This window comes from Aquarana catesbeiana, linkage group LG10 (genome assembly GCF_042186555.1).
Source record: "Aquarana catesbeiana isolate 2022-GZ linkage group LG10, ASM4218655v1, whole genome shotgun sequence".
Taxonomy (NCBI): domain Eukaryota; kingdom Metazoa; phylum Chordata; class Amphibia; order Anura; family Ranidae; genus Aquarana; species Aquarana catesbeiana.
In genome coordinates, this window is record NC_133333.1 from 46,900,836 (window position 1) to 46,927,860 (window position 27,025).

Here is a 27,025-nt window from a genome sequence, read left to right on the forward strand (position 1 = left end):
TGCGTATCGTTGATTCCTAACGAGTAGTTTTAAAGGGAAATTTTGAATGCAGTGCGGCATAATTACACGTGGTATAATACTGCATCTATGTGCGCTCTTCTTTTTAAATGAGTAGCGGGCTTAAATGAACAATTAATCAATTATTGCAAGTATTCTAGGAGCTGTCCAGTGCTGATCTCGTGTTGGTCCAAACTTTGCAAGTACTAGTAATCGTTGGCCAATGATCAATATGCAAAGCTTGGAGTTTTAACTTGTATGTACACCCTAACAACCAGCTTCTCTTATTTTACTACACCTTGGCTTGTTAAGTATGCCATAGAAATAGTTTTTTGTTATAGCAGTTTAAAAAGTGCAAAGAAATTCCTGTTGATCCTGCATGAAATCTAGTGGGCTTTTTGAGTACAAGTGGGCTTGCACTTCTTGCATGTGCTGCATTGTTGTTTAGCATTGTTCCTTCTCCCTGTGGACTACAGAACATTACCGGCTCTGTTTTTTAGAGTAGGAGAGGGTGAGAAGTTCTGTATTCCTAACACATACTATCCAAGGTGACAACACAACAATTTCATAGATGCAGAGCGGTGAGTGAGCCTTGGACACTCTAGAACAGGAAGTGTGTTATTTGCATGTCAACCAGGTAAAAATAAAGGAAAAAGAACTAATTGGGTAGCACAGTGCCTAGCAGCCCTAGGGTCGTAAGTTTGAATCCCAACCACGACACCTGTACATAGTTTGCATGTTCTCCCTGTGCCTGCATGGGTTTTCTTCCACACTCCAAAGACATGACGACAGGTTAATTGGCTTCTGTTTAAATTGGCGCTAGTATATGTATCAAAGGCACAGTGGCGCACTGGACACCCAGCATATAGCACAATGGCAGCAATTTTCTTTGGTTTTGTTTTTACATGCATTGCCCTTCCATGTTCTCCTTGCTGTGAAGGCCAGTTATAGGTCGGGGCAGTAGCCATTTGTTTGTACTGTTGGAATACTGGTGAGGGGACGCAGTGGACACCTTTGCTGCCATTGTGCTATATGCTGGGTGTCCAGTGCGCCCTTGTGCCTTTTTGAGGGGTGGGCTCCCTCCAGGCTCACCTGCCCTCTGGCATGTGCTTCAACTATGGAGGCTCTCAAAAACGTATAGTTAGTACTGCGGATAATACTGGGGTGCCGTAAAGTGGCTCTACAGCTTACGCATGTATTTGCAAATGTGTGCAAAAAACCCTCCTTTGTTAGACGGGATAATTCAATTGGTTGCTGGCTAGTGAGTTGAGCTGGGAGTTTGTTCTACACCTCTTGAGACAGTTGGATATCGGCTGCAGTGGTGCTGATGTTTTGGATGGAGAGACTTTCCAGTATGGTGCAAAATTGTGTGATCTGCACTATTTATTCTGTTTTTGAATAAGACAAATATTCCATTGCGCACATTCTGCCTGTAATGTCACCTAGTTATATGACATTATTCTGTCCCTTGGGGGTCTGATATATATTGTAACCAAGGCACTATTTAATCTCTTTGGGGACTTCTATACTGTATTTTGTAGTCAAGCCTGGTTTCATTTACTTTTTTTCTTCCTACCACCATCACCTTGGGAAAAACTGAAAAATAAAAATGCCTCTCATAATACAGTGGGTGGTTTACCATCTTCCAATGAGGTCCCGGGGAATACTGAGTATCTCGCAACTCGTGAGATGGCACTACAGTCCTGAAAAGTCAACCATTCTCAGTTGCATCATTATGTTTACATTTGGCCCTGTTTATGGTATAAACTGCTTTTTGATACAGTGGGCTTTACCCAACATGTCTGAAAGAAGAGCTGGTCTTGACACTAACAGTAGCCAGTCAGGCGCTCCCCTTTTATTTTATTTTCCAATGCTGCATGGTTACCATAGAAAATTACAACTGTTCTTCAGAAACACTGCTAATCAAGGCCCAATGTATGCCTAACTTTGTTTTACTAATATTGTACTTAATCCATTACCCTCTGCCATACTGACTGGATTCTCTGCTTTCAGTCATACAGGCCCAGGAGATCTCCGTCAACGACCAGAAAACCGGTATCATTGGCCAGGAAATCGATTTACCATGCACCATCAGCAGCAACGATCCCAACGTCCACGTCAGCCAGATAATGTGGGAAAAGGGTGGCAACAGCATAGCCGTTTACAGTCCTCAACATGGAACTCACATAAGTGACCCAAAGACTTATCAGCTGATTAATCCTTCACAAAACAGTGCAACGCTCCGCATTTCATCAGTCCGTGCCATTAACGAAGGAGAATATTCTTGTGAAGTAACCCTCTTTCCTTCTGGTAACCGCAAGGCCACGACAAAATTGGCTGTCATAGGTAAATCATTGTGAGCACTGGGTATTATTTTTGCACATTTAGTTTGTTTGAAGCCCAGGTGAGGTCGCAGAATTGATATGTAGCCAGAGAGACTTTGTAGTAAGAATCTCAATTTCCATCATGTTGCAGCAGTTGTGCAGGGTGGCTAGATATAAGTGGTCAGTTCTATAGGAACCAGAGTTAGACCCACTAATCTCAGCATTGGCAAAAAATTTTTTTGGGGGGGGGAACTTCTCCAGGTCCACACTCTCCCTACAAACAGTGCCCTCCAGTGTTCACGGCTCCCCTGATACCCGGCGCCACGGCTTCTATGTTAACCCTGTGTTCTTTCTGGGTTCTAAATCTTCAGCCTCTTGTCCTGATTGGCGGGGATGAGAAGCCAGAAACCGATGGCGAATATTGATTCGCTAATAACACAAGTGGGAGGGTTCGGGGATAAAATGCTCTGCTCCCTGAGGAAAACTTTTTACAAGCCAATTAAAGCCACGGGCTCTAATCATGTGCTAGTAAATGACAGACCTCAAAGAAACGTATTGAATCTACCTATGAATCTCAGTAGTGTAGACACTCCCCTGCCCACAGATCTGGGTAAGGACACTTGAGGGGTGTGGCTGTTACTCAGCACTTCCAGCACCGGGCATTGCAGTGATGGGGCAGGAAAACATTTTCAAGCAAAAATCAGAAACAAATCATAACATGCTGTTGTACACCACTACAGAGAAATAAGTAAGAGACATTGGTTTGGTTTTAACAACTTCCAACCCAGGCCAATTCTGGCGTTTCCCTCCTACATGCAAACATCAAATTTTTTTTGCTAGAAAATTACTCAGAACCTCCAAACATTATAGCAGAGAACGTAGAGAATATAATGGCAGTTGCAATTTTTTGTCACATGGCAATTTTTCAAATGCCATTTTTGGGGAATATACTTATAATAATGAATTTTAATGCAAAAAAGAACAATATGTAACTCTGTTTTTTGGTAAAATATAAAAGATGATGTTATGGCAAGTAAATGGATACCAAACACGTCACCCTTTAAATTTGCACATGCTCCTGGAATGGTGCAAAACTAGGGTACTTAAAAATCTTTATAGGAAACGCTTTAAACATTCTTACAAGTTACCAGTTTAGGGTTAGTGCTAGAATTATTGCTCTCACTATAACCATTGCAGCGATACTTCACGTGTAGTTTGAACGCCATTAACTTGTGATCTACGTATGCGGTGACTTCTGCGTATGCACACAAGGGGATGGGGGCGCTTTAAATTTAATTTTTTTTTTTTTTTAAACTATTTTATTTTTACACTTTTTCTCTTGGGAATAAGGCATGACAGGTCCTCTTTATGGAGAGATGTGGGGTCTATAAGACCCCACATCTCTCCTTTTCTCCTTTTTATGCTGGAAAGCATGAGATTAAAAAGAAAAAAATGATCTCATTCTCATCCAGCAAAAAAGGCAGTGTTTTCATCTGCCAGAGCCGGAAGTGTCTTGACGTTGCTTCTGGCCTCTCAAGATCATAGAGATGATATGGGACCATCTGGTCCACGGCCAGCTCTATGGTAAACTGGCATCAATCGCATGGGAGAGCCTGGATAAATACTGGAGGGCTTCAGAAGGGGGAGGCAGGGCTGGGACAAGGAGTAGGCAGGAGGGGCACCTGCCCTGGGCACAGTAAAGGAAAGAGGCAACAAATAGATGCAGGGTGGTACACCCATTCTACAACATGTATTAACAGTGAGGGAGGGGGGGCACAATTCTGGATCCTTGCGCTGGATGAACCTGTTGCAGTACTGGGGGAGGGGAACGTCCCCTTCCGCTGCCTGCAAAAGCAATCCAGCGGCTAATCTGCCGCTAGGATGCCTTTTACAAACAACAGATATCTTCACTCAAAGTCCAGGACGTCATATGACGTCCACCCAGGGGGAAGTGGTTAAAGGCTAACTCCACCTTTTGCACCATAAAGGTTGCACCCATATTTAAGGTGTAACATGGTGCAAACTCCCCTCCACCCCCTATACAGCATGTTGAGGTTCTTCCCCCCCGCTGCTGTTGTCACTTTTAAAATTTGCAAAAAATTCTAAAAATTGTCTATTCACAGAGATCGATTAATAAATAAACCACCACGGCAGGTGGACTTGGAGTACAGTGGAGTAATCGCCACACTCGTAGTCTGCTGAAACTTCCTCCAGCTCTCTGACTAAAAGTTTTTACTGATTATAGTTGCAATGCTTCCCAAGGCTGATTTAGAAAAATAAATAATAAATAAATACACATTTTTGTCCCCACATTTATTTTGTAAAAGGTTAACTTGGCCTTTAAGCCCCTTTTTACACTTTTCTATTCGGGTGCATTGGGGTAGTTTTGAATAGGCAGCCATCACCAGAATGGACTACACCTGCACTTTTCCCCAATGCAGCACACCACAGTGTATGATAGTGTGTTATCGTGCGTTGGAGTGTCATTAGAAATGAATGGCACCACAATTTTCTCATCATACAAATCCAGCCTAAAGGGTAACCAAAAATGAATGAGATTATCTGGTCAGTCAAGCTAGTGAAATCGCCTCAGGGCTACAGTTGTAAAGTTGTCTGCTCTCGGCTGCCTTTCCACCATGGCCATTACTGTTTTGTTCAGCTTTAGGTTTAGTAAGGTTGATATTCTATGCCCATTGCATTTAATTTTACTACTCTGGAGAAATTGAAGGATGAAGCATATCTCCCCACTTTAACACTGAAGCCAAACTATATACACTAAAAAAATGTACCCAAAAGCATACTTTCAGCTCTCTAACCCCACCATACCGGGACTTGCAAAAGTCATAAAGGCAAAGCGTACTTAAGAGCAAGTCCTTCATAGTCCTCTTACTGCTCAACCTGTCCATTGCTGGTGCAATGTTTTCATCTATGGTTGCAGCAAATACAAACCGTAATGGCAATTAAGACACTACAAATGAAGATGGGATAGGTGGTGGCTGTGCTTGGTTTGCCATTTTTCACTGTGGACTAACCCAACACAGAGCTGCCCTGTCCTCTTTTTGTATGCATTGCCCACCTCTACCACTTTTCTACACCCATCAGCCAATGTAGGTGGCAGGGCATTTCATAGTTCATTTCTTTGATAGACATATCTGGCTGGGTTTGGCTGGCATGTGAACATCACGTAATCTTCCTGCTGGGGTCACAGTAATATATGAGCAGACAGTGAGTGCCTCAACTTGGCAGCAACCACCTAATGGTTAAAAAAAACAGTTTTGGTTTGAGGAAGGCTCAATAGCAAGTTCAACAAGTCCACTTAACTAGTGTTTAGGTGTTTTGTGTTTCTTTTTTTTTTTTTTTTTTTTTTTTTTTCCAAATGGTAAATAATTCAGATGGTAATTTTTTCCCCTTTTGCCACTAGAGACTTCCGTTATGGATGGCATTAATAAAGTATTGTATACTTTATATATTAAAATGTAATGTTTTGCCCCTGGTGGCCATTTTCATTTTCTAGCCCAAATCTGGATGTGCTGAGCAAGGCATACATATTCCTACTTCGCTCCTAGATTTACTAAACCATCTTCACATTTCTTCTAAAATGCACTTATTTTCCACCTTGCAGCTGTGCCGCAAAATTCTGCTGAGGCCAACTCTGAGGCTACAGCAAATGGCGAAGAACAAACTGTAGCCACATGCAGATCGTCCAGTGGGAGACCCCCGTCCCTCATCACATGGCAAACAAGTCTCCCTGGCAACATTACCACCACCATGACCAATAACACAGATGGAACATACACAGTTGTTAGCCGATATGTACTGACGCCAACATCGCAAGCTGACGGGATGCCCATCACTTGTAACATCAACCATGAGTCAACAATGATTCCTATACCTTTGAAGCTGTCTGTAAAGTGTAAGTATAACTCAAGTCTTCTATTTAATACAACCTTTCTTACACCAGGGTTCTGTGAAGTCCTAGGCTTTCTCCAGAAGTTGCAAGCTGAGTTATTTGTGTTCTGACAGGGAGAAGCCCCCCCCAGCACCACCACCACCACCAGAACACTTCGATCAGCACTCTCTGCCATTGCCTGAGAGTGCTGATTAGGAGTCGATCGGCTGCTGCTTTTCCAGAATGTTCGTCCGACAGAAGCCGGCTTCTGTCCTGCAGACCGAAACACACACACGCCAAATGTTGGCCCTTTTTTTTTCATTTTTATTTTTTGAACTGGCAAATGTCTCCCAGCATTTGCCGTGTGTGTACCCGGTTTAAAGTATATGTATAATCTACCGATACATTTGTCGTATTTGTTCCCTTTTGCTCTGTTTTTAGAGATATATCATGAATGAATGTATATTAAAACCTTGGTTTGAGAGCGTTTTGCAAGACAAGCAACATTTTTTTTAAATACGTTTTGACTTGATATACAAGCGATGTCTTGATCTACAAGTGTCGTCATGTCACAACTGAGTATAAAAGAGAAGAGAGGCACCTCTAAGTGTAGCAATATGGTTACATTTAACGAAGGTACAATATTTAGCAACATATTACTACACTTAGAGGCGCCTCTCTTCTCTTTTATATTCTGTAGCTCCTGCTGGATTTTGCTTCTAATCCCCTTGTGGAAGCTTCTATTTGTGGATGGATATTTTATGGTTGCATAACCTATCACATTGCTTTAATCTTTTTATATGGACTATAAACTGAAGGACCTATGAATAAATGGTTGTGGAATTAATCATTTGAGTTTCCATTTTTTCTTATGGGGAAATTTGCTTTGATATACAAGTGCTTTGGATTACAAGCATGTTTCTGGAACTTAATTATGCTTGCAATTCAAGGTTTTACTGTGTGTGTGTGTGTGTGTGTGTGTGTTTGTGTGTATCTATCTATATATGTCTATATCTACATATATTTTATCACAAGTTTGATTTATATCCAAGGCTTTTTTTTCTCAGAGAATAGGTGCAGGTACTCCCCCTTCTGAGTCACCACTTGTCTCTGCCCCCCTACCTACCTCATAGTACTGTTCCACCCCTACCCACCTCCCAGTACCGCCCCTTTCAGAGACTACAGAACCAGCTATCATTTTGTGGTGCTAAGTAATTTCTATGGAATTTGTAACACGAAAAGCAACATTAATGGATCCTCCAGCAACCCTTGCAATTGCATACATTCAGTGTTGTTACTGCTTTCCCCCACTTTCTCACAAAAAAAAGAAAAACTGATTATATCTGTTTGACAGGTGCAAAAGAAATGTGCTCAGCTAGCCAGATATCTTGTGAGCTGATAACTTCCTATACTCTCTGCCGCTGGACTGTAATCAGCATTGTTCCCTGCTATCTCCATGGACTACAGAACACCTTTCCTTGTTATGGAGGAGAGAGTGAGGTGTTATGTTGTCCTAGCAGTGTTATTTAGTCGTTACACATTCCTTGTCCAAGGGTGACAATGCTGTTCAGTATGGTGGTCACCCTAGGGCAGGAAGTGACCTAATTGCAGGAATAGAAAGGTTAAAATAAAAGAAAAACGTGTGAATAAAATGAAGCTACATCTGATGAACAGCAATACTATTAGTTTTTGTTCTTGGGTTTAGATACACTATAATACAGTCGTACTTGTAGTCATTTTTTTACTATAGGATTCATTTGTATGCAAGACATCCAGCCTACACTGGACAAGTCATGCAAAATAGTTTGTATCCAGCATCTGCAGTCTTATTAGTGGTATGCAGTTGCAGCGGATGCTACACCTGGTAAGTGCTGTCCATTCATGAATGCAAATGAAGGAAAAATCTCTATAGCGGGACCAACTTAACTCCAAAGATACTTAAGACCTTATCAGTCTTCTTTTGCTGTTCTCTGCTTAATTACTTCTGAACGTGTAGCTTCCTGCAGAACCTCGAGTATAATTAAAAAGAAGATTATTGCTTTAAAAATAGAGATTTGTTGGAATAAGAACAGAAACCATTATTCATAGCACAGCTCTGAAAAGTCATGCTACATCCTAGAAGTTGTTGTTTTTTTCTTTTTCCCTAGGTCAGATCAGTTTGACTATTACATAAGGCGAAAGAAACCTAAAAAAAAAAATTGTCAAAATAAGTGCACTCTTGGCTTTGATGCAGAATATCTGACCAATGATCTATACTGATCCCTAACCTTGTGGGGAAATTTTCTGCCCTTTTCATAGCTGGTTACTCTTCTGGCTTCTGCAACTCATTTTATGTTGTTGGCATTGGTGGCCTTGTATGTTTTAAGGTACAATTGTGTTCAAAAGTTTGCATACCCTGGCAGAAATTGTGAAATATTGACATTAATATTGAAAATATGACCATGCTAACAGTGCTTTACAAAGTTCCATTACCTTGTTACACGGGCCTTTTGACAGTTCTTTTCTGCTCCCCATGGCTCAGTATCTAGTCTGTTCAGTGCATTCACATGAGAGCTAACAAACGCCTTAACAATTTATACACAGACACTAATTGTGATTTAAAAAGCCACAGATGTGGGAAATTGACCTTTTTAACTGCCATTTAACCTGTATGCGTGTCTGTACCAAGGCCAAACATTCCAGGGTATGTAAACATGTGATCAGCACCATTTGGATGATTTCTGTTTATTATAAATGAAAAAGGAGCCAAAGAACTATGCAATAATAAATGGCTTCATATAATCACTATCCTTAACACAATCTGTCATATTTTCAATGCCAAAATGTCACAATTTCTGCCAAGGTATGCAGACTTTTGAGCACAACTGTATATGCAACCAATTACCAACATATCATAGACTTTAGGATGTTATAAAAAAAAAAAAAAAAAAAAAAAAAGTACTTTTTTAAATATTAAAGGGACATTAAAGGTTCAGGTTTTTAAAAAAAAAAAAAATAACAAACATATCATACTTGCCTCCACTGTGCAGCTCGTTTTGCACAGTGTGGCCCCAAACCTGCTCTTCTGGGGTCCCTCGGCGGCTCTCGCAGCTCCTCCCCACATCATATAACCCCCTCGGAGAAGCGCTCTCCCGGGGGTTACCTTGCGGGGCGCTCCCGAGTCCAGCATTTGGCGTCCATAGACTCCGATTGCAAGACTCGGCCCCGACCCGAGCGCCCCCCCCCCCCCCCCGGCAGCTGCGTCATTGAATTTGATTGACAGCAGCGGGAGCCAATGGCTGCACTCCTATCAATCTATCCAATCAATCAAGAGCCGAGAACCCCAGGCAGAGAGAGTGCGCATTCCCCTGGGACAAATACGAGGGTTCAGGTAAGTAAAATGGGGGAGGGGGGGCCTTGGGGGGCCGATGACTGGTTTTTTTCGCATAATCTGCATTAAGGTGAAAAAACGCGAACCTTTACAACCCCTTTTAATCTCTAACTTTTTTAAAACAAATAATTGGTGATCCTGCCATAAAGATCCCTGATAACGCACTTCTGTTGTAGATTTCTCTGTCATGGTCTCTCAAGTCCACAGAAGACTTCTATCTCTCACATAGTCGTACATCCAATGTCGTTGCAACCCGTAATGCTGAATCCGATGCTGCTCTCCAAGTTGGATACCTCCGAACACAAGTGTAAAAAGCCACAGGAGGGCGCAAACACCTAATACATTACCACCGGCAACTTTTATTAAATACAAAAGCCGAAAACATGCTTGTACAAGCATAAGATGGAAAAAACACATCAAAACACCACTCCAGCTTTGGGCAATGCCGTATATGCTGCGTTTAGAAGACTGACGCGTTTTAAGAGACACGCCTCCTTCCACTGTTCTTGCTATCAGGAAATATGCCAAGACAAATGGCGTGGAGCCAATGCTGAAGTGCATGCATGTAAACAGGAAGGGCTAGATGTATTAAAGCTGGAGAGTGCAAAATCTGGTGCAGCTGTTCATAGAAACCTATCAGCTTCCAGATTTTTGTCAACGCTTAATTGAATAAGCTGAAGTTAGAAGCAGATTGGCTACCATGCACAGCTGCACCAGATTTTGCACTCTACAGTTATAGTAAATCAACCCAAAGTGTCTACAATGAAGCTATAGGAGACCACCCAACAAACAAAAAATAATATGGAAAAATGGTGTTTCACAGTGAATGTCATTCAGTTAAAGCCCATTTGGATACTATGTGTTGAATTAATGCAATGCGTTATCATACATTAAGAGGCATTATTCATTTTAAATGAGTTGCCACTGAACCTTAACGCACTTAAAGAATGCATCAGCGCAACAATGCAAAATTTATGGCACAGTAACACAGCTCACTGATGATCATGCATTAACACGTGTTGCATATAACACGGTTTACTGTGCATTAACTCAATGCACAAGTGTGAATGGGCCCTTGGGGTTTACATGTACTTTAACTTCACTTATATAAGTCTTCTCTCTTCAGCTTCCTGAACTGATTTAATTTTCTTGCAGATCCCCCTGAGGTTACTGTTGAAGGATTTGATGATAACTGGCATTTAAAACGCAATGGCGTCTATCTAACATGCAGTGCTAAAGGCAATCCCCCTCCTACATCGTATATATGGAAAACGTGAGTATGGATGGGTAAAGACTACTAAATGCTCAAGTGCTGCCTGTGTGGTCTGTGTATAGACAAGGTCGATCTACACGTAGGCCTAAAGGCAATAAAAACCCATATGGACTGGGCTCAGTTTTCAAACACTGAAGCAATAGCCAGTATTAAGCAGATTTATCTTTAAAAGGCACTAAGTGTTCTTTTCAAAGCATGGGATGGACCAGCTTGCTCATATCAGAACATTGCCACTGACTCACATAAGAGTCAGCTAAAACTTCAAAGGGAAAATGACTCAATCTCATAAGGCAAAATGAAATGAGATTCAGCAGACCAGTCAGTCCCCCTACCACCTCCCTGTGGTTGGTGTGCAGGTGAATAGTCAAAGGATGGCTTGGGTGGGTAATAACTAGTTTACTGAGTTCTGCTCATTCATCAGCATTATAAGCTTTTACAGGAAAACAATTAGGATGAAGAGCAGATGAAAGTTCTGGTTTAAAAAGAATCTGTGCTTTGTCCGTACAGGAAATAGTAACACGTTCAGTTAACATCCATCCTCTGCAACTCCACATACTCATTTAGGTTTTAGTCCCCTGCTACTCCATTTGGACACCAATAGCCAAGATTTGGAGCTGTTTGCTCCTGGTAGCCAAGGAAGATAGTTAAGGGAACCTGTTGCTTGGCCTATACACTTTAACTGAACCCAATGGATCAACATTGGTAAATGTTTTGGCTGTTTCCTGATCCTTGTGGTAATGGTACCTAAAGAGTAGGGATGTGCACAGGTGTATTCGGATCCTTGTCTTAACTCACTGACGCAAGCCCACCAGGAAGCTGTAACTGTACTGGGCCAGTCATAAGTGTCAAAGGCATTCCCCACCCCACAGGCATGTTTACGAGCCCATTGTATGCATGCAGCTGCAAGACTGCAAATGCCCCGGCTGCAGATTGGTCCAGAACAGGTGACCACTTCCCGGATGGCTTGCTCAGGTGAATTCCATCTAGGACAGCCATTCTCAAACAGGGTTTTGTGGAACCCTAGGGTTCCTCCAGAGGTCGCTAGGATATCCTTGAGCTGTGGCTGATTGACCTCCTATCTGGTGCCTACATAATTCTGGGGCCAATGCCACTTGGCAGAACCAGCTGTATGAAATCTATTATCTTTTTAGCTGTCTGTACAAGTTATATTCTGACCACTACTGTAATTTTATCCACTGACCAGCAAAGAATTGGTTTTAGCAGGCTTTCTCCGAGGCCTGAAATTTATTTCAAGGGTTCCTCTGGAGTAAAAAGGTTGAGAGAGGCTGATCTAGGATCTAAACATGCCTGAGCTAAAGGAGGTTCTAAAAAAAAATTCTGCATGCTTTTGTTTCCTCAGAATTGATGGTTCTCCGCTTCCATCCACTGTCCGAGTAAAGGAAAATATTTTGTATGTGGATGAAGTGGACGAGAGAGTAAACCGTTCATTTTTGTGCGAGGTCACCAATGCCCTTGGGAGTAGAGCCTACCGCCAGGATGTCCTTGTGAGAGGTAAGTGAGTGTATTGTGTGGAACTGCATGTGCGGATGGTATGGTGTGGCTGTGTAGCATTGCTAAGCATTGACAAAATCTTGCACCAATCATATCCTTCTGGAGACAAAATGGCTTCTCTTCAGCAAGTCACAGTGCTGACAATTCATACATACATACATACATTTGCTTAGCTTCTACTAGACATCAAGCTCCATTGATCAGACTTGATGCTATCATTCATTCTTCGTCTACTGGTTTCATGTTTCCCATTAATATGATTGTGTGTCAGATGACACATGGCTCTATAAATTGTCATGCCCCAAAGAACTGAGGTGCCATTTTGTCAAAGACCATCAGTTGAAGAATGATAGCCATTTTTAAACCCTCCTGCATGACTTAGCACAGCACTTTCTCACTGACCTTTTAGGTCATAATAAATGGACTGGAAAGCTGTGCCCTGCATGATACCTTGCATGTAGCTCCTGTAAATCCATGACAGATTGTCATGGAACCCAAAATATCATTTGCCACTTTATAGCTTCCTATGGAACTCCATTAAATGGAACTGTAAAATAGACTGAATGTAGAACATTTTAAACATAATTGAGTGGATTTTCTTTAATGTATACCTGTTCAGCTTGGCTGTCCTCATAAGGTGAAATTTGGCCTTTATGAAATTGTTGCCTGCAGATATAGTATAGGTGACTGTACTAGCCTTTCTGGTTTATTTTTCTACAAGACCAGCAGTTTGTTTCTGTTATCAAACTGGGGTAGAAAATCTGATTGTGTTTAGTGATAATATTTTTTAGGCCTGTGTGAAGAGTGGGCAGCAACAAGGTCTCTGCAGGAAAATTGCTAAAAAATGGAACTACAGAAATCCTTATTTGACGTGTCCCTGTTGGAAAGACTTCCACTCGGTTATTTCCCTGATGACATTGGTCACCAAGACAGGAATCAAGTGGAAATTTCTTAATGGGAGAAACAGACAGCTGTAAAAGCCAGACTGGTGACATATGAATAAGTAAAATCTTATTTTAGAATCTGTTGTCCAGTCTGCGCCCTATTTATTATCACCATTTAAGCCCTGAGGAAGAACCACTGAAACCCAGATTTTTTTTTTTTTTCGTGTAAACTCTCTTAATGCAAAATAAAGGTTCACTGGACTTACACAATTTATGTGGAGCTCTTATCCTCTCCACACCTCAGGCTCTAACCTTTCTTTCTTCTAGAACAGGGGTCTCCACACTTTATGGACAAAAAGCTAGTTTACTATCATTGAGGCTGTGGGGGGGGGGGGGGGGGGAGGGACTGTGTCCAGTGGGATTAGAAAGTGCCCCATCATTGGTTTTAGTGGAGGCAATTGTGCTATCAGTAGGATGAATGGTGCTCCATCATTGGTGTCTGTGGGAGGAATGGTGACCCATCATTGGGGACAGTGGACAGTGGATGGCACAGTGCCTCAAGCGCTGGATAAAGGCAAGGAAAGGGCCACATCCGGTCCGCAGTTTGGAGAACAGTACTAGAATAAGCAGATGATGATTTCATTACGTTTATTTACAAGAGCGGCTTGTGTATGCATTAAAAATGTTCCACATTTGCCAGTTGCAGTGAAACCAAAATATCTATTTTGTGAAGAACCTGAAGTGTGAGGGATATCTTCTATGGATAAAGTATTTTTTAAATTATTTCTCCTTATTTATTTATTTTTCTGATGCTACTACATTATCCTAAGCTATTGTGTTTTTGTATTCTTTTTTTATATTCACTTTTCCAGATGTAAAATTATAGCTAGTGCAGAAATAGTTACCCTAGCCTATAAATAAAAATGTATAGAAATAGATTATTATTATTATACAGGATTTATATAGCACCAACAGTTTGTGCAGCACTTTACAACATGAGGGCAGACAGTACACTTGCGATACAAATCAATACAGGAGGGATCAGAGGGCCCTCCTGTATTGATAGATAGATACTATACAATACAAAAGAAAAAGAAAAATGAGCACCTCCATAATACCTCGCCTTTTCATCTACATGTTTCTGGAGATATTTATTAAGTAGTTTTGATTCAATTTTTGTGGTCTAGTCAGTCATGAGTATAAAAAAAAAAAAAAAAAGTATGCAAAAAAAACCCCCCAAAAAGACAAATGATATATCATATACATTACAAAATCTTCTTTAATTCCACCAAAAAGTAATGAGCCCACCATGTCCATAAGAGGTCCATATAGTGAACTTGGCCCAAAGTTATTCAATTTTAAAGTCATTGCAAAATACAAGGGGACACTCTCTGCATCTGGAGGAAAAGAGGTTTAACCTCCACATAAAAGGCTTCTTCCCAGTAAGAGCTGTGAAAATGTCAGCTCAAGAGAAAAAAAAAAACTACATTTCTAAACAGAATATAACTGGATATTTCTATTTATAAGTACTAACCCCAGAGACAGTTGATCCAGGGAATAACTGATGGCATAAGGAGATCAGGAAGAATTTTTTTTTCTCCCTGTTGGATCGAATTTGGACCATGCTTTTCTAAGGCGACAAAGGCCCCATACACACTTTTAGATTTTCTGCAGATTTTTGTCTTCAGATTTACCAAAACCATGTAGTGCAAGGGCCTGCCTGATTGCATACAAATTGAAACTCGTAAGCCTCGTACACACGATGCGAAATTCAGAAGGGGATTGTTTGACAGGCTGTTGTCTGAAATTCTTACTGTTAGTACGCTCCTTTTGACAATTGTTTTCCAATTTTCGGACAACAAATGTTGGATGACAGGATAGTACATTTTTGGCGAACGACGGCTCCATGTCTGATTTTCGGATGGTCAGTACAAAAATCCGTCGTACATAAGTCGAAAGTACAACCATGCATGCTCGGAATCCAGGAACGACTGGGAAGAGTTCGGTCTTGTAAACTACTGTTCATAATCTAGAAATAACATTTGTGGCGCGGCAATTGATGAAAATCAAAATTCTCTTCTTCTTTAATGGGATAATAATGAAGCTGCTTTGCTGGTGATACTGATGTAGTTATGCCAAACGTATCAAAAAATCGCGAATCAACACTCACCAAACTTCTACTAACATGAAATTAGAAGGGGCCCAAAGGGTGGCGCTTGAGAAATGAACTTCTCTTTATACGCTCATAGTACGTCACTACGTTCGTGTTGTCGAATGAATATTTTAGTATGCAAGACAAGATCCTGGCACACGCCCCATTTGACAAAAATCAGACGCTCGGTCATCCAATAATAGTACAGTGTGTACGAGGCTTTAAGGTTTGACCTCATATTATATGGTTTTGGTGAATCTGAAGAAAAAAATTCTGCAGAAAATCTAATAGTGTGTATGGGGTCTCTGCTCCAGCATGTATGTCCCCCATTCGGTGTATTCCACTGAGGGTGCTAGTGGTCCGCCATGACTTCATGTAATCCACAGAACGAGTAGAGCAAAAAAATGTGTGACGGCTGAGATTTGTCTTTTTACATGCTCTTATAAGGGTTTTTATTCCTTCCTCTGGGTATAGAGATATGTAAATGGATGTTTTTTTGTTTTTCTTTGGTTGCACTCGATGGGCTTGTGTCCTTTTCTTAACTTAACTATGTTATTTACTATACTACAAAAACATTAACCATTAGCATTCAATTTAGATAGCATTGTCTATAGCAGTGTAACCCCCCCCCCCCCAAACCTCCCACTGCAGGTATTTCAGACCGGAATTGGCTGTTTATCCAAACCAGCCCTGTATAGTCCATTTAGTATGGGCGATCTGGCATTAGGAGAAGATAACATCAAGGTCTCCTCATAACACAGCTATAGCAGGAATATGCTCAATGGAATGCAGGGCTCTGTGGACCCTGGTGCTTTCCAGCTTTTAAAAAAGGAGGGGAGTTCAATTCTTTCCACAATAAACAACTGCCATAGCTCTGTGTCCTTGTAGAATGTAGCTAGGAAATGCACCGGTAACAATCAAACTCTGTTCAACAATGCACAACTTAGAACTGGCTTCTATTAGAATCCACAATGGACAAATGCTTTTGCACACTATCCTTTCAGCATGTAGCCAGCAGTATAAATGTAGCAATTCAGTAGATTTTCTATTCAGCAACAAGAAAATTGGCCTCTGTATTATATTAGTATCTGTATTATTAGGTGCTACTTTTTGCAAGCCCTATGCCCTCCTGCCCAACACAAAAAGCCATATGATCTCATCACTAGGAAAAACACTGCGGGTTATTTACTAAAGGAAAATCCACTTTGCACTTGAAAGTGCACTTGGAAGTGTAGTCGCTGTAGATCCGAGGGGGACATGCAAGGAAAATAAAAAACAGCATTTTAGCTTGCACATGATTGGATGATAAAATCAGCAGAGCTTCCACTCATTTCAGATCTACCCCTTAGATTTAGAGTGACTGCACTTCCAAGTGCACTTGCAGTGCAAAGTGGATTTGCTTTCGTAAATAACCCCCACTATACCGTCTATCAGGGAATGGTTGGAGGAACTCAATGCAGTTATGCAGATGGAAAATCTAAGGGCCACTTTACGTGATAGGTATCCAAACTTTGTGCAAATATGGTTTACCTGGATCAACTTTTCTACAGCTCCCAAACTTCAACCATTTCTCTGAGGATCTCTTAGAACCCAAAGAAATTGCAAAAGGCGTTTGATGGGATCTTGGTCATGGGCCCCCCACCCTTCTCTGCTCCCCTTTTTTTTCCCTTCTCTGCTATTCACTGACTTCCTCTCGACTTAGGTGGCTCCCACTCAAAGTCATCAGAATAGGCCTAACCAGGACTAACTCTCAGGATTCCCCCGGCCCACTTCCTACTTCCTTGGCTATACATCATATCTGTGAGTAATAGCTCTCGGAGTGGGTGGGTTATTTGCACTGTACATGTAAAGTCTGTTGGAGTGACTCCACAGCATCACAGTGCCTTGTTCTATGATCATTTTTATCTTGAGGTGACCTGTACCTGTATGGGGTGAGACTGTATGTCAGATCTATGTTTTTGATGGTAAACTCAATAAATTTTATTGTTGGGTGGGAAAAAAAAAAAAAAAAATCTTACTCTGGCCTGCAATGTCCTGGGAGGCCCAGGTAATGTGCCCCTGCCTCTTTCCATCTTCTGGGATAGCTGGGTGCCTGCAATCCCAGGATTATGCTCTCTCCCAATGAGCTGGAGTGCATTCTTTAGACCTCCCAACTCTGATGAAAATAATTGACCTTGCATCTCGTGTTCGAGGCTGAGGTCATTGTGTTTTTTTTGGTTTTTTTTTGTTTGTTTTTTTGTTTTTTTTGTTTTTTACCCCATTTGTGTTTTGCAAAGCAGGGGCTTGCAAAAATATGGACCTTCCATTTCTGCATCTACTTCACTGGTTAGAGCTCTCAAATGCTGTAATGAGCAGACAAGGGAATATTGATATAGGATAGCCACAAGGGCCTGCCATTTGTGTTGGCAAAGCAGGGGCTTGCAAAAAAAGTGGATCTTCTGTTTGATATGGAAGACCCACTTTTAAATCATTCTGTATCCACCTCACTTGTTGGAGCTCTCAAATGTTGTATTGAGCAGACAAGAGCGCATCCATATTCGATCGTTGTGCTGCCTTCCTTGCTCCCCTAGGCCACAAGGGCCTGACTGTACACATAGGCATGAATATTACTACCCTTTTTGTTACCACAAATGCCAGATTCGCTTTTTTTTTTTTTTTTTTTTTTTAATAGTAGATTTTTGGCTTCACAGTGATTTGTGTAAATTGTCCTTTTATTTTAATCAATATAAGCAATGACACTGACCTTCAGTGGTATTGATTTACTGCTTAATGGCCTGTCTGCTGATGGTCTAGTGACCTTATTTGATGAATTCAATGAAAACTTCACCCTTGTCATCGCTATCTGTCGTTTGGCAAACCTAATCCTTTGATTAGCCGTCTTACTGCTAACTAGCCTACTCTTGACTGATTGGGAACAAAAGGACTTTTGACTTATTTTTGTCTTGAATATGAGAAAATAAATGTATGAGAAACTTATCTGTACTTGTTTAAAGGCAAGGGTGGAATTACAGCAGATGAAGCCCAGAGGGGTGGATATGGTAACTGTTGATTACTACGAAGTAGCAATTTTGTTTTATTTCATGGTGAATTGCCTGTCAGTTTCCTACATCTGTGGATTTCGCTACCCCCACTGACCTAATCTGCTGTCTAGCGTATGCTGCAGCATGACCACTTGACCTGGCTCTTCCCAGAATCCTTTGCAGCATTGCTCTCACCACCATTTAATTGCAGAAGGCACCTCCTATTTAAAAAAGGAATGAAAAGACATGATCGTTAAGCTCTTTGCTGGGTTTTTTAGTGCTGTGCTATTTTTGGAGGATACAGCTGGATGTCTATAGTTCCCCTACAGCTGTGCTGTGTATAAAATAAACTAGCTCCAAGACACATTTGACATAATTATCCCACTTTTGAAGTTAATCTGTCATTTGTGAATCAAGATCATGGTGTTTGAGCCTGTGTGAAATAATACAGAAAATGTCTTTGATTTTTGCATCTTTGCTATCTTTTTCAATAATTAGTAGTGAAGAAATCAAATGTTTTTCAACTTTAATTTAAACTTGCAAGTATAGAAAAAAAGATGCATGGAGCTGGAGATAATTATTCAACACTGCTGCATCCAAAACTACACTATATTACCAAAAGTATTGGGACGCCTGCCTCTACATGCACATCAACTTAAATGGCATCCCAGTCTTAGTTTGTAGAGTTTAATGTTGACTGCGACTCAGGCATTCTCATCCAACATCAGTGCCTGACCTCACAAATGCACTTCTGGAAGAATGGTCAAACATTCCCATAGACACACTCCTAAACCTTGTGGTCAGCCTTCCCAGATGAGTTGAAACTGTTATAGTTGCAAAGGGTGGGCCAACTCAATATTGAACCCTACGGACTAAGACTGGGATGCCATTAAAGTTCATGTAAAGGCAGGTGTCCCAAAACTTTTGGTAATATAGTGTATATACCAGTGGGATGGTAAAGCCTGAACTAATATTGGTGCCACAAACTACAACCATCTATGGCAGCCATTCTCAAGTAAGGTTCCTCCAGAGGTGGCTAAGGGTCTCATTGACCCCCTTATTTGATGGCAACTGCATGGTTCAAGGTCCTGCACCACTTGGCAAAGCGCGCAGCATGACACCAGTTATCATATAAGCTGTCTGTAAGGGTGGTATTCTGGCCACCACTATAAGGGTTGCATTCTTCCTACTGACCACCAATACAAGGGGCGTTTTTGCCACTGACCACCAATTAAAAAATGTTCCACAGGACCTGAAAATTAATTCAGGGGTTCCTCTGAGTTAAAAAGGTTGAAAAACGCTGATTCAGGGACACAAAACTGTGGTTGGGTTTTACATGGCAAACCCAAGCCAAGCCTCTTTATTGAAATCTATTGGACTGTAGGTTGCCACATATGTTAAGGCAGTATTAAACCCAAAAGCAAACAATTATACACAATACAATTACATTGCAGTTTAACAATTTTAAGATGTGGTGGCTGCATTTGTTTTTCTTTTAGGCTTTCTTTCCTTGATTTTTCATCTGCTGGCCAAAGGTGCCCCCTGTGCTCCTTCATGCAGAGTGGCGGTGCTCTAATAGAGAAGGTGTTACTGGCCAGATCACCAGGTGAAAACTGAGGCAAAAAAAAAAAAACTGATGCGACCACCACATCTAATGATTGGTAAGCTGCAATATATTACAAGTCTGATTTTACAAGCCTTTAGCATTACCATTGTGTATGTATTGTAAAGGTCTCCCTGACTAAATATAAATTGAATGGATTGGTTGCCAATTGAAAGGATTGGTTTGGCAAATCCTGAAGAGATTTACAGAGATTGTATAATTGGATTGCAACGTGTAGCCAGTTTTATATTGATGCAATGTAAAGCAGACACCACGTTAAATGTTAAAGGCCATAGTGAGGGAACTTGACTTGAATCAGAGAGGCATGTTGACTAAGGAGCTTATTGACTGGTCAATCTAAACGGTGCTCACAGCTTTGCAGCCCTCTTCAGATATGGAAAATCTAGGATAGGGGGATTCTAAATGGGGTTGGGGGGGGGGGGGACAGCAAAAAGGGCATACCAACATAGTGCCTTACCTGAAAACACTATTTATTGATTAAAAAAAGTAAAAATATATTCATAAATCTTTACAATCACAAGCATAGAAGAATCATTAGACAAGGTCTCTTGGCTCCTCCATGACCTGGATAACCGATGTAGAAGACCTTTACAATACTACAATTTCCAAAGCAAGTTATGCTGTGATGAATAGGGTATATCTCTCCTTCAAATGCATCAGAACTTTGTACAGTATAATATTGTATAGTATTCTACATTGATTATCCAGGTCTTGGAGGCACCAGGAGACCCTGTCATATGAATCTTCTAAAGCCGGCCATAGACAGTTCGAATCTATGGAGAACCAGTCGAGACTAGCAATAATCTCTGTTCTCCTGGCGGGGATGCCCATGTCCTCCCCCCAATGGCTCTGCAGGAGGGATTCCCCCGTCAAAACTGTGTTGATCGAGGATTTGAGCAATTTTCTTTTCTGCAACTCATGGTTGCAGGAAAGAAAATCGCTTCCTCTATGACAGGGGTCTTCAAGATATGGCCCTCCAGTTGTTCAGGAACTACAATTCCCATCATGCCTAGTCATGTCTGTGAATGTCAGAGGTTTTCCAATGCCTCATGGGATGTGTAGTTTCGCAACAGCTGGAGGGCCGTAGTTTGAAGATCCCTGCTCTATGGCAAGCTTAGGTTTGTGATTGTACATTTTTATGAGTTTATTTCCACTTTTTTAATCAATAAATGGGATTAATACACTAGGCTGGTGCACCCTTCTTGCTGGGTTTTTTTTTTTTGTTTTTTTGTTTTGTTTTTAGACTGAAATTGCAATCTGCAATTATTTTTTTTAGATTTATCACCAATGATGTTGTGCCTGGGCTAATCTGATCTAAATTGAATGGCTTGCATAGGCTGCACATAATATAGTTGTTGGTAAATTCTAAAGGAAGTTGTACAATCAGATTGTATTGGCATGGCCAACTTTAAGCTAAACTGTAGTAAAATGCTTCAAACAGAACTAACCTTCAAAATACTCACCTCCTCTCTACCGGTACAATATCCAGAAACACCCTAATCCATGCTGACATCTTCTCCTGGTCTTCTGGATTCAACGACTTTGGACATCTTCATTGGCTTGCAAAGGATGACACAACCCTTAGATGTGTGTGGGAGTTAATTCTTCCCCGCACTGTGGCATGCCGAGAATGTAAACTCAGCTGCCCAGCTAAACCGCAGGGATAGAAAAATCTCTCTGCTTCCCAGGAGCCGTGATACCCATGGCTTCTTCAAAACACAAACAGTGACTGGATGCCATCACTGTTCGGAAAACAAATCTCTAGCCAGCTCCTTTGATATGGAAACTGACTTTTGTTGGGTTAAGTGGTGCCGACAGGGCCGCCCGGGGTTTAAATTTTGCCCGATTTTTAACAGGAATTGAACAAAGTACAAAACCTGTATGGCTGGCTTTAGTCTGGTAGCCATTTTGACTGTGGAGATGGGAGGTTCAAATATCGACAGATCGACCAACCAGCAAAATCTGAATTTAGTAGGTAGAGACAGATGGCCACCGAATAGTGTAGAATCAGAAAAAAATGAGAAAAGAAATTGCATTATATATGAGTGAGAAAATGGATATACAAACATTTTGCTCTTGTAAAATATTTGCATCTGCTTTAAATGGTTTATATGAAGTACTATACCTTTTAATGACTGTATATTTTGAAAGATAACATGAGGGTGTGCCTCAGTTTTCAGCAGCCTTTGTTTCTGTAGAATTGCCCTTTTCTAGGTGGGCCAACCAGGTGAAAGATTTAAAGGTTTTCATTTCCTGTCTTACCGGTGCGTGTCACAGGGTGACCTCGGGCAGTAGAGTTCTACATTACAAAGGAGTGATTTAAATGTCCTGTTTTTCTGCCTCTGTCTGAAAGGTGTTGAGTCACCAGCCATGTGTGACGAGAATTTATGTAAATCTTTTCTTCTGAGGACAGCTGACGAGGAAACCAGGAATAGTCAGGGCTGTGTATACCATTCTTTTCCTTTTCGTTTTGCTCCTGTGTGTTATTATATACTTAGTTTATCGAGCTAATATACCGCAATTTGACCTGTATGCCATGATTAAAATTCTTCTGACTTGTTATACCCGATTCACATTAGTAGAATTCTGTAAATAGCCAACTGTAGGACTAGTTTTTATGTACATCTAAACACACCTTTTGATTAAATTAAATACTGTACTGTACTGCATATTTTGAATTTTTCCAGTGCTTAGCTGAACAGAGAATTTTTTTTTTTTTTTTTTTTTGTGCATTCTCGTAGGCTGCAAATTGCATTATTGTTTATTTGCTCACGGCAAAAAGCAGTGATGGTTTGCCACTTGTAGTTTCTCATTGTGACCTGTGGGGTTTTTTTTTTTTTTTTTTTTTTTAGGCTATTGAAGTGAGATTGTCTGTTAGGCCCCATTCACACTAGCGCGTTTTTTGATGCATTTTGCATTTTGCAGAAATGCACGGGAATTTTTTAACATGGGTTCCTATGGAACATGTTCACATCAATGCTTTTTTGTATCTCTGCGTTTTTGGAAAGGGTCGGGGACTTTTTTTCATGCAAAAAGCAGCGTTTTGCATGTAATGGTTTTCAATGGACAAGCATCAAAAACGCAAGTGCACTGTTTTTGCAGCGTTTTTGATGCGTTTTTGGTGCGTTTTTGCCGTTTTTTTTTTTTTTTTTTTGTAATTTTTTTTTTAAGACTGTAAAAAAAAAAAAAAAAAAAAACGCAAAATCGCGGCAAAAACGCGGCTCAAAAACGTGCCAAGCATGAAAAAAAAACCTCCAAAAACGCTCAAAAGCAACATGCATAGGTGTGAATCGAGCCTTAAGAGCTACTGCAGTCTGAATTTTGCTTTTTCTCTTATTGAATGCTGTCAAAAGAATATAATGCTACAATAATAGTGTCAGCGAGTACCTGAAACATTTATGTGGTACTTAAACGACCAGAGTATAATTTCTAACTATACAATACAGTACATGTGCAGTGTTTGCATATGTCATTTTTGCAGGATAACATCTTAAAGTGGGCCTATCAGTTCCCTACACCCCTGAAACAAAATATAGTAAAATAAAGAGAAATGTAAAAAAAAAGCCTTACACAACTCCCTAAGGGGGGATCGTGGACAGCAGAGGATCTCAAATCCCACAAGAATACACATGGCTGGAGCATCTTGTGAGATTTGGGTTCCTTGGGATACCATGGCCCTGTGGCTATCGCAACAATAAGGAAGCCTCTAGGTTTTTGTTTTTTTTATAGTTTTATATTGAGGTTTTGTGTGTGTGTGTGTGTGTGTGTGTGTGTTTTGCTCTGTTAGCATTTTTTGTTCAAGGGGATGGAGGTTGCAAAAAAAACAGCATTTTCATGAAAAGGCTACTTTAAAGTAGAAGTAAATCCTCCTATCATTTTCAGTCAAGGAAGCTGCTATCTTGGCCTCTGTTTAATCTACAACTGCCATGATACTGCACATGTGATCAGTTAGGACACCAGCCATTGGATGGTTTGACAGTTTGGTTGAGAGCACAATCAATGTGATAGCATTCCCGGCATGCCAGGAATGTAACTGCTTTTTGAAACTGATGGTTTTACTTCCGTTTTAAGCTACCCATTGACCTCCAAAGGTGGAACATGTGTGTACAATCCCAGTGGCTGAGGGCGCCTCCACAGCACATAAAGAGAAAAGAAGTGGAGGAATGGTATGCAAGCAGTAGCAGCGAATCTCATGTCTGTGATGCACCCATAAACACCCCTAGCTGATGCTTTTTAAGGTGATTAGCAATAGATGGGTTGGGGCACCTTTGTACAATCTCTATGCCTTTCTACCTGATAGTCACCACCAGGACTGTCCGCTTGTTTAGGACCCCACTGGTAGAATGAGGTGCCCAAGGCTGATCCAACCAGGCTCTTAAAGTCTGTAGGCACCTCTAGTGCCCTAAGGCTTGACCCATATTGCCTTTCTTACCTGATAGCTGCCACCAGGACTGTCCACTTGTTTAGGACCCCACTGATAGAACCAGGTGCCCGAGGCTGATCTGACCTTAATATCTTTAGCCACCTTTGGTGCCCTAAGGATTCGCCCATGTTTCATTTCTATACGATAAGCCATCCACAGGACTGTGTGCAGTGAACCTCCCTTTTTTCCCTTGATTAGGACCCCATTGGTAACCAAGGTGCTCAACGCGGATCTCACAAGCCTCTTAACATCCGTAGGCTATTCTGGTGCCCTAAGACTTGGCCTGTGTTTCTTTTCTATCTGATAAGCCACCATCAGAGCTGTCTGCAGTGCGCATGCCTTTTTACCACTGTTTCGGACCCCGCTGGCAGACCCAGGTGGCTGAGGGTGATCAAACCAGACTCTAGCATCTACAGGCACCTACATGTTTTCCTTTCCAGAAATAAGACTACCATTTGATCACAAAACCGGCTCCAATACTTGCAGCTAATGCTAAACGCATAGTCATCCCGTGCTGTGTGACATGAAAAAACATGGTTTTTGTTATTTGTTTTCATTTAGAGGCCATCTCCTCAAGACTATAGAAAGCAAAGTGAACGTCGGAAGACAATAGCCTCATACAGGATATTTACTCGGAGGAAGAACAATTAATGGTTCAGCCTTGTTAAGCTTCCTTCTCTTGTTTGGCTATTACCAGAGGCCTCTTTGATCACTGTGAAGAATCCTGTATGAAAGACGAGTTAGCAATCAACAGGCTTTCATTGTGCTGGGATGGAGCTCCGACTGACAGTGCCAGTGCAGCGCTGTTATGGGAATATGAGGCGAGGTGGGGGGAAGGGCTGGGAACTGTACAAGATGGAGGGTTCCAGATTACCAGCATACAGCAACATGCTTCATCCATTCATGCCTGTTGAAGCAACTAGGTCAATTATTAACATCACCGCACGACACAGCTGCGCACCAATAATTTCCTCGTCCGCATCACCCTGAATCATTTCTTTCTGCTTGTGTGTTTGTTTTTTTTTTTTTTTTTTTCTTTCTAATCTGTTTGCAGTTTAAGGTCAGACCAGAAATAGCCCTGCTACAAGTACATAGTTTTTCGCTATCTTGTTTCCCATGCTGTTTCGATTTTGGGTCTTGGGAATTGTAGACGCTTCATTGCTGCGTGGTGAAAAGATTATTTGTTCCAAACAATGCAATAATGTGTTTTGCATGCATTTAAGAATTTTGTGAAATGTTTTTATTTTTAAATGTGCTTTTTATAGGGAGGCATTGTCTTTCCTCTTTTATTAGATAGGCTTAGTTATTAGGCTGTGCAAATGGCAACGACGAGAACAGGCGGGCAAGAAGAGGTAGCAGATTTTAGTTTGACATCTGATTTATGACTTTGGGGAGCCGCCATACACACAAACCGTCAGTCTCTCAATTTTTATAAGCTTAACGTCTGCCTTAAATAGGGTTGCTTTGGATGCACAGGCTTAGTTAGGGCTGGTAGGGGGAAGTATGATTGTCCTGGTGCCAGCTTTTCTTAAGCTGGCCATAGACTGTTCGAATCGCGGCTGGTTCAGCAGGTATCTGGCAAGATTCAAACCATGTATGGGCAGGCTGAATGTACCCAAGTGGATTGATCCACTTGGGTTCAACCAGCCTGTCGGATTATACATGTGATAATTGCTAGCGGTTATTACAGCTGCTAGCAAAAATAATCACTGTGTTCTCCTGGTGGGGACAGCCCCCCCCCCCACAATGGGAGGACACAATGGCTCCATGGGCATGGTTGCAGAAAAGAAAATTGCTCCATCTGTGGCTGGCCTTCGGCATCTGACTTTCTGACCTGTCTGAATGTGCAAACCAGCAACTAGAATCTAATTTATTTCTAACTGCAACACAGACAATACTTTTTGAAACACTTAATGAAGGAAGCGGATTATGCAAAGAAGATTTTAGCAATAAAGATATAGTTCCTTTACCAAAAAATTGCCTATGCAGGTAAGGTGCATCTGTAGAGAAAAACAAACACTGCAGCTCTGCCCAAAGTTGAATAATGCCCTTGCTATAAGTATAGGCAGTTTACATACCTCCCGAAGCCTGACCGAAACACCCCGGAGATGGCATTGTTCCATCCAGCCTTGTTGCTTGGTCATGGCTAAGACCCAGCTGTTACTGTTCACCCCCACCATCATAGGAGCAAGCTCTCAAAGTTGAGCTTAGAGACACTTCATCAGGGAAAAGCGCGCATCTGAGGGGGTTTGAATCCGAGAAAGAGCTTGCTCCAGTGATCACGGAGGTGAACAGTAGCATCTGGAAGTGTCTTGGCATCATCCTAGCAAGAATGCGAAGCACACAGGATGGGATGATGAGGCTAGCCTCAATCCATCCTCAGTTCATACATATTTATATTACAATGCCTTTTTCAAGCCCTAAAGTAGGGGAGTCATTCCCCCCCCTTGAAACACATAGGCTGTAGCTGATGTTCTACACAAACATTTTTAACAAATTTCAAGCAAGATGTTAGTTTGTACTAGGAGGTCCTAACCACTTACCCAAAAAGTTGTCC

General features: G+C 41.3%; 1 protein-coding gene across 2 annotated transcripts in view; it reads left to right on the forward strand.

The window, feature by feature from the left end:
- NECTIN2 (nectin cell adhesion molecule 2) overlaps positions 1 to 27,025 on the forward strand; it is a 135,127-nt gene that overhangs the window by 45,890 nt on the left and 62,212 nt on the right. For both annotated transcript variants that reach the window (XM_073602133.1, XM_073602134.1), the window contains exons 2-5: positions 2,011 to 2,343; positions 5,944 to 6,234; positions 10,736 to 10,853; positions 12,214 to 12,365. In XM_073602133.1, coding sequence (XP_073458234.1) covers positions 2,011 to 2,343; positions 5,944 to 6,234; positions 10,736 to 10,853; positions 12,214 to 12,365 — 894 coding nt within the window. The remainder of the gene's footprint in view (positions 1 to 2,010; positions 2,344 to 5,943; positions 6,235 to 10,735; positions 10,854 to 12,213; positions 12,366 to 27,025) is intronic.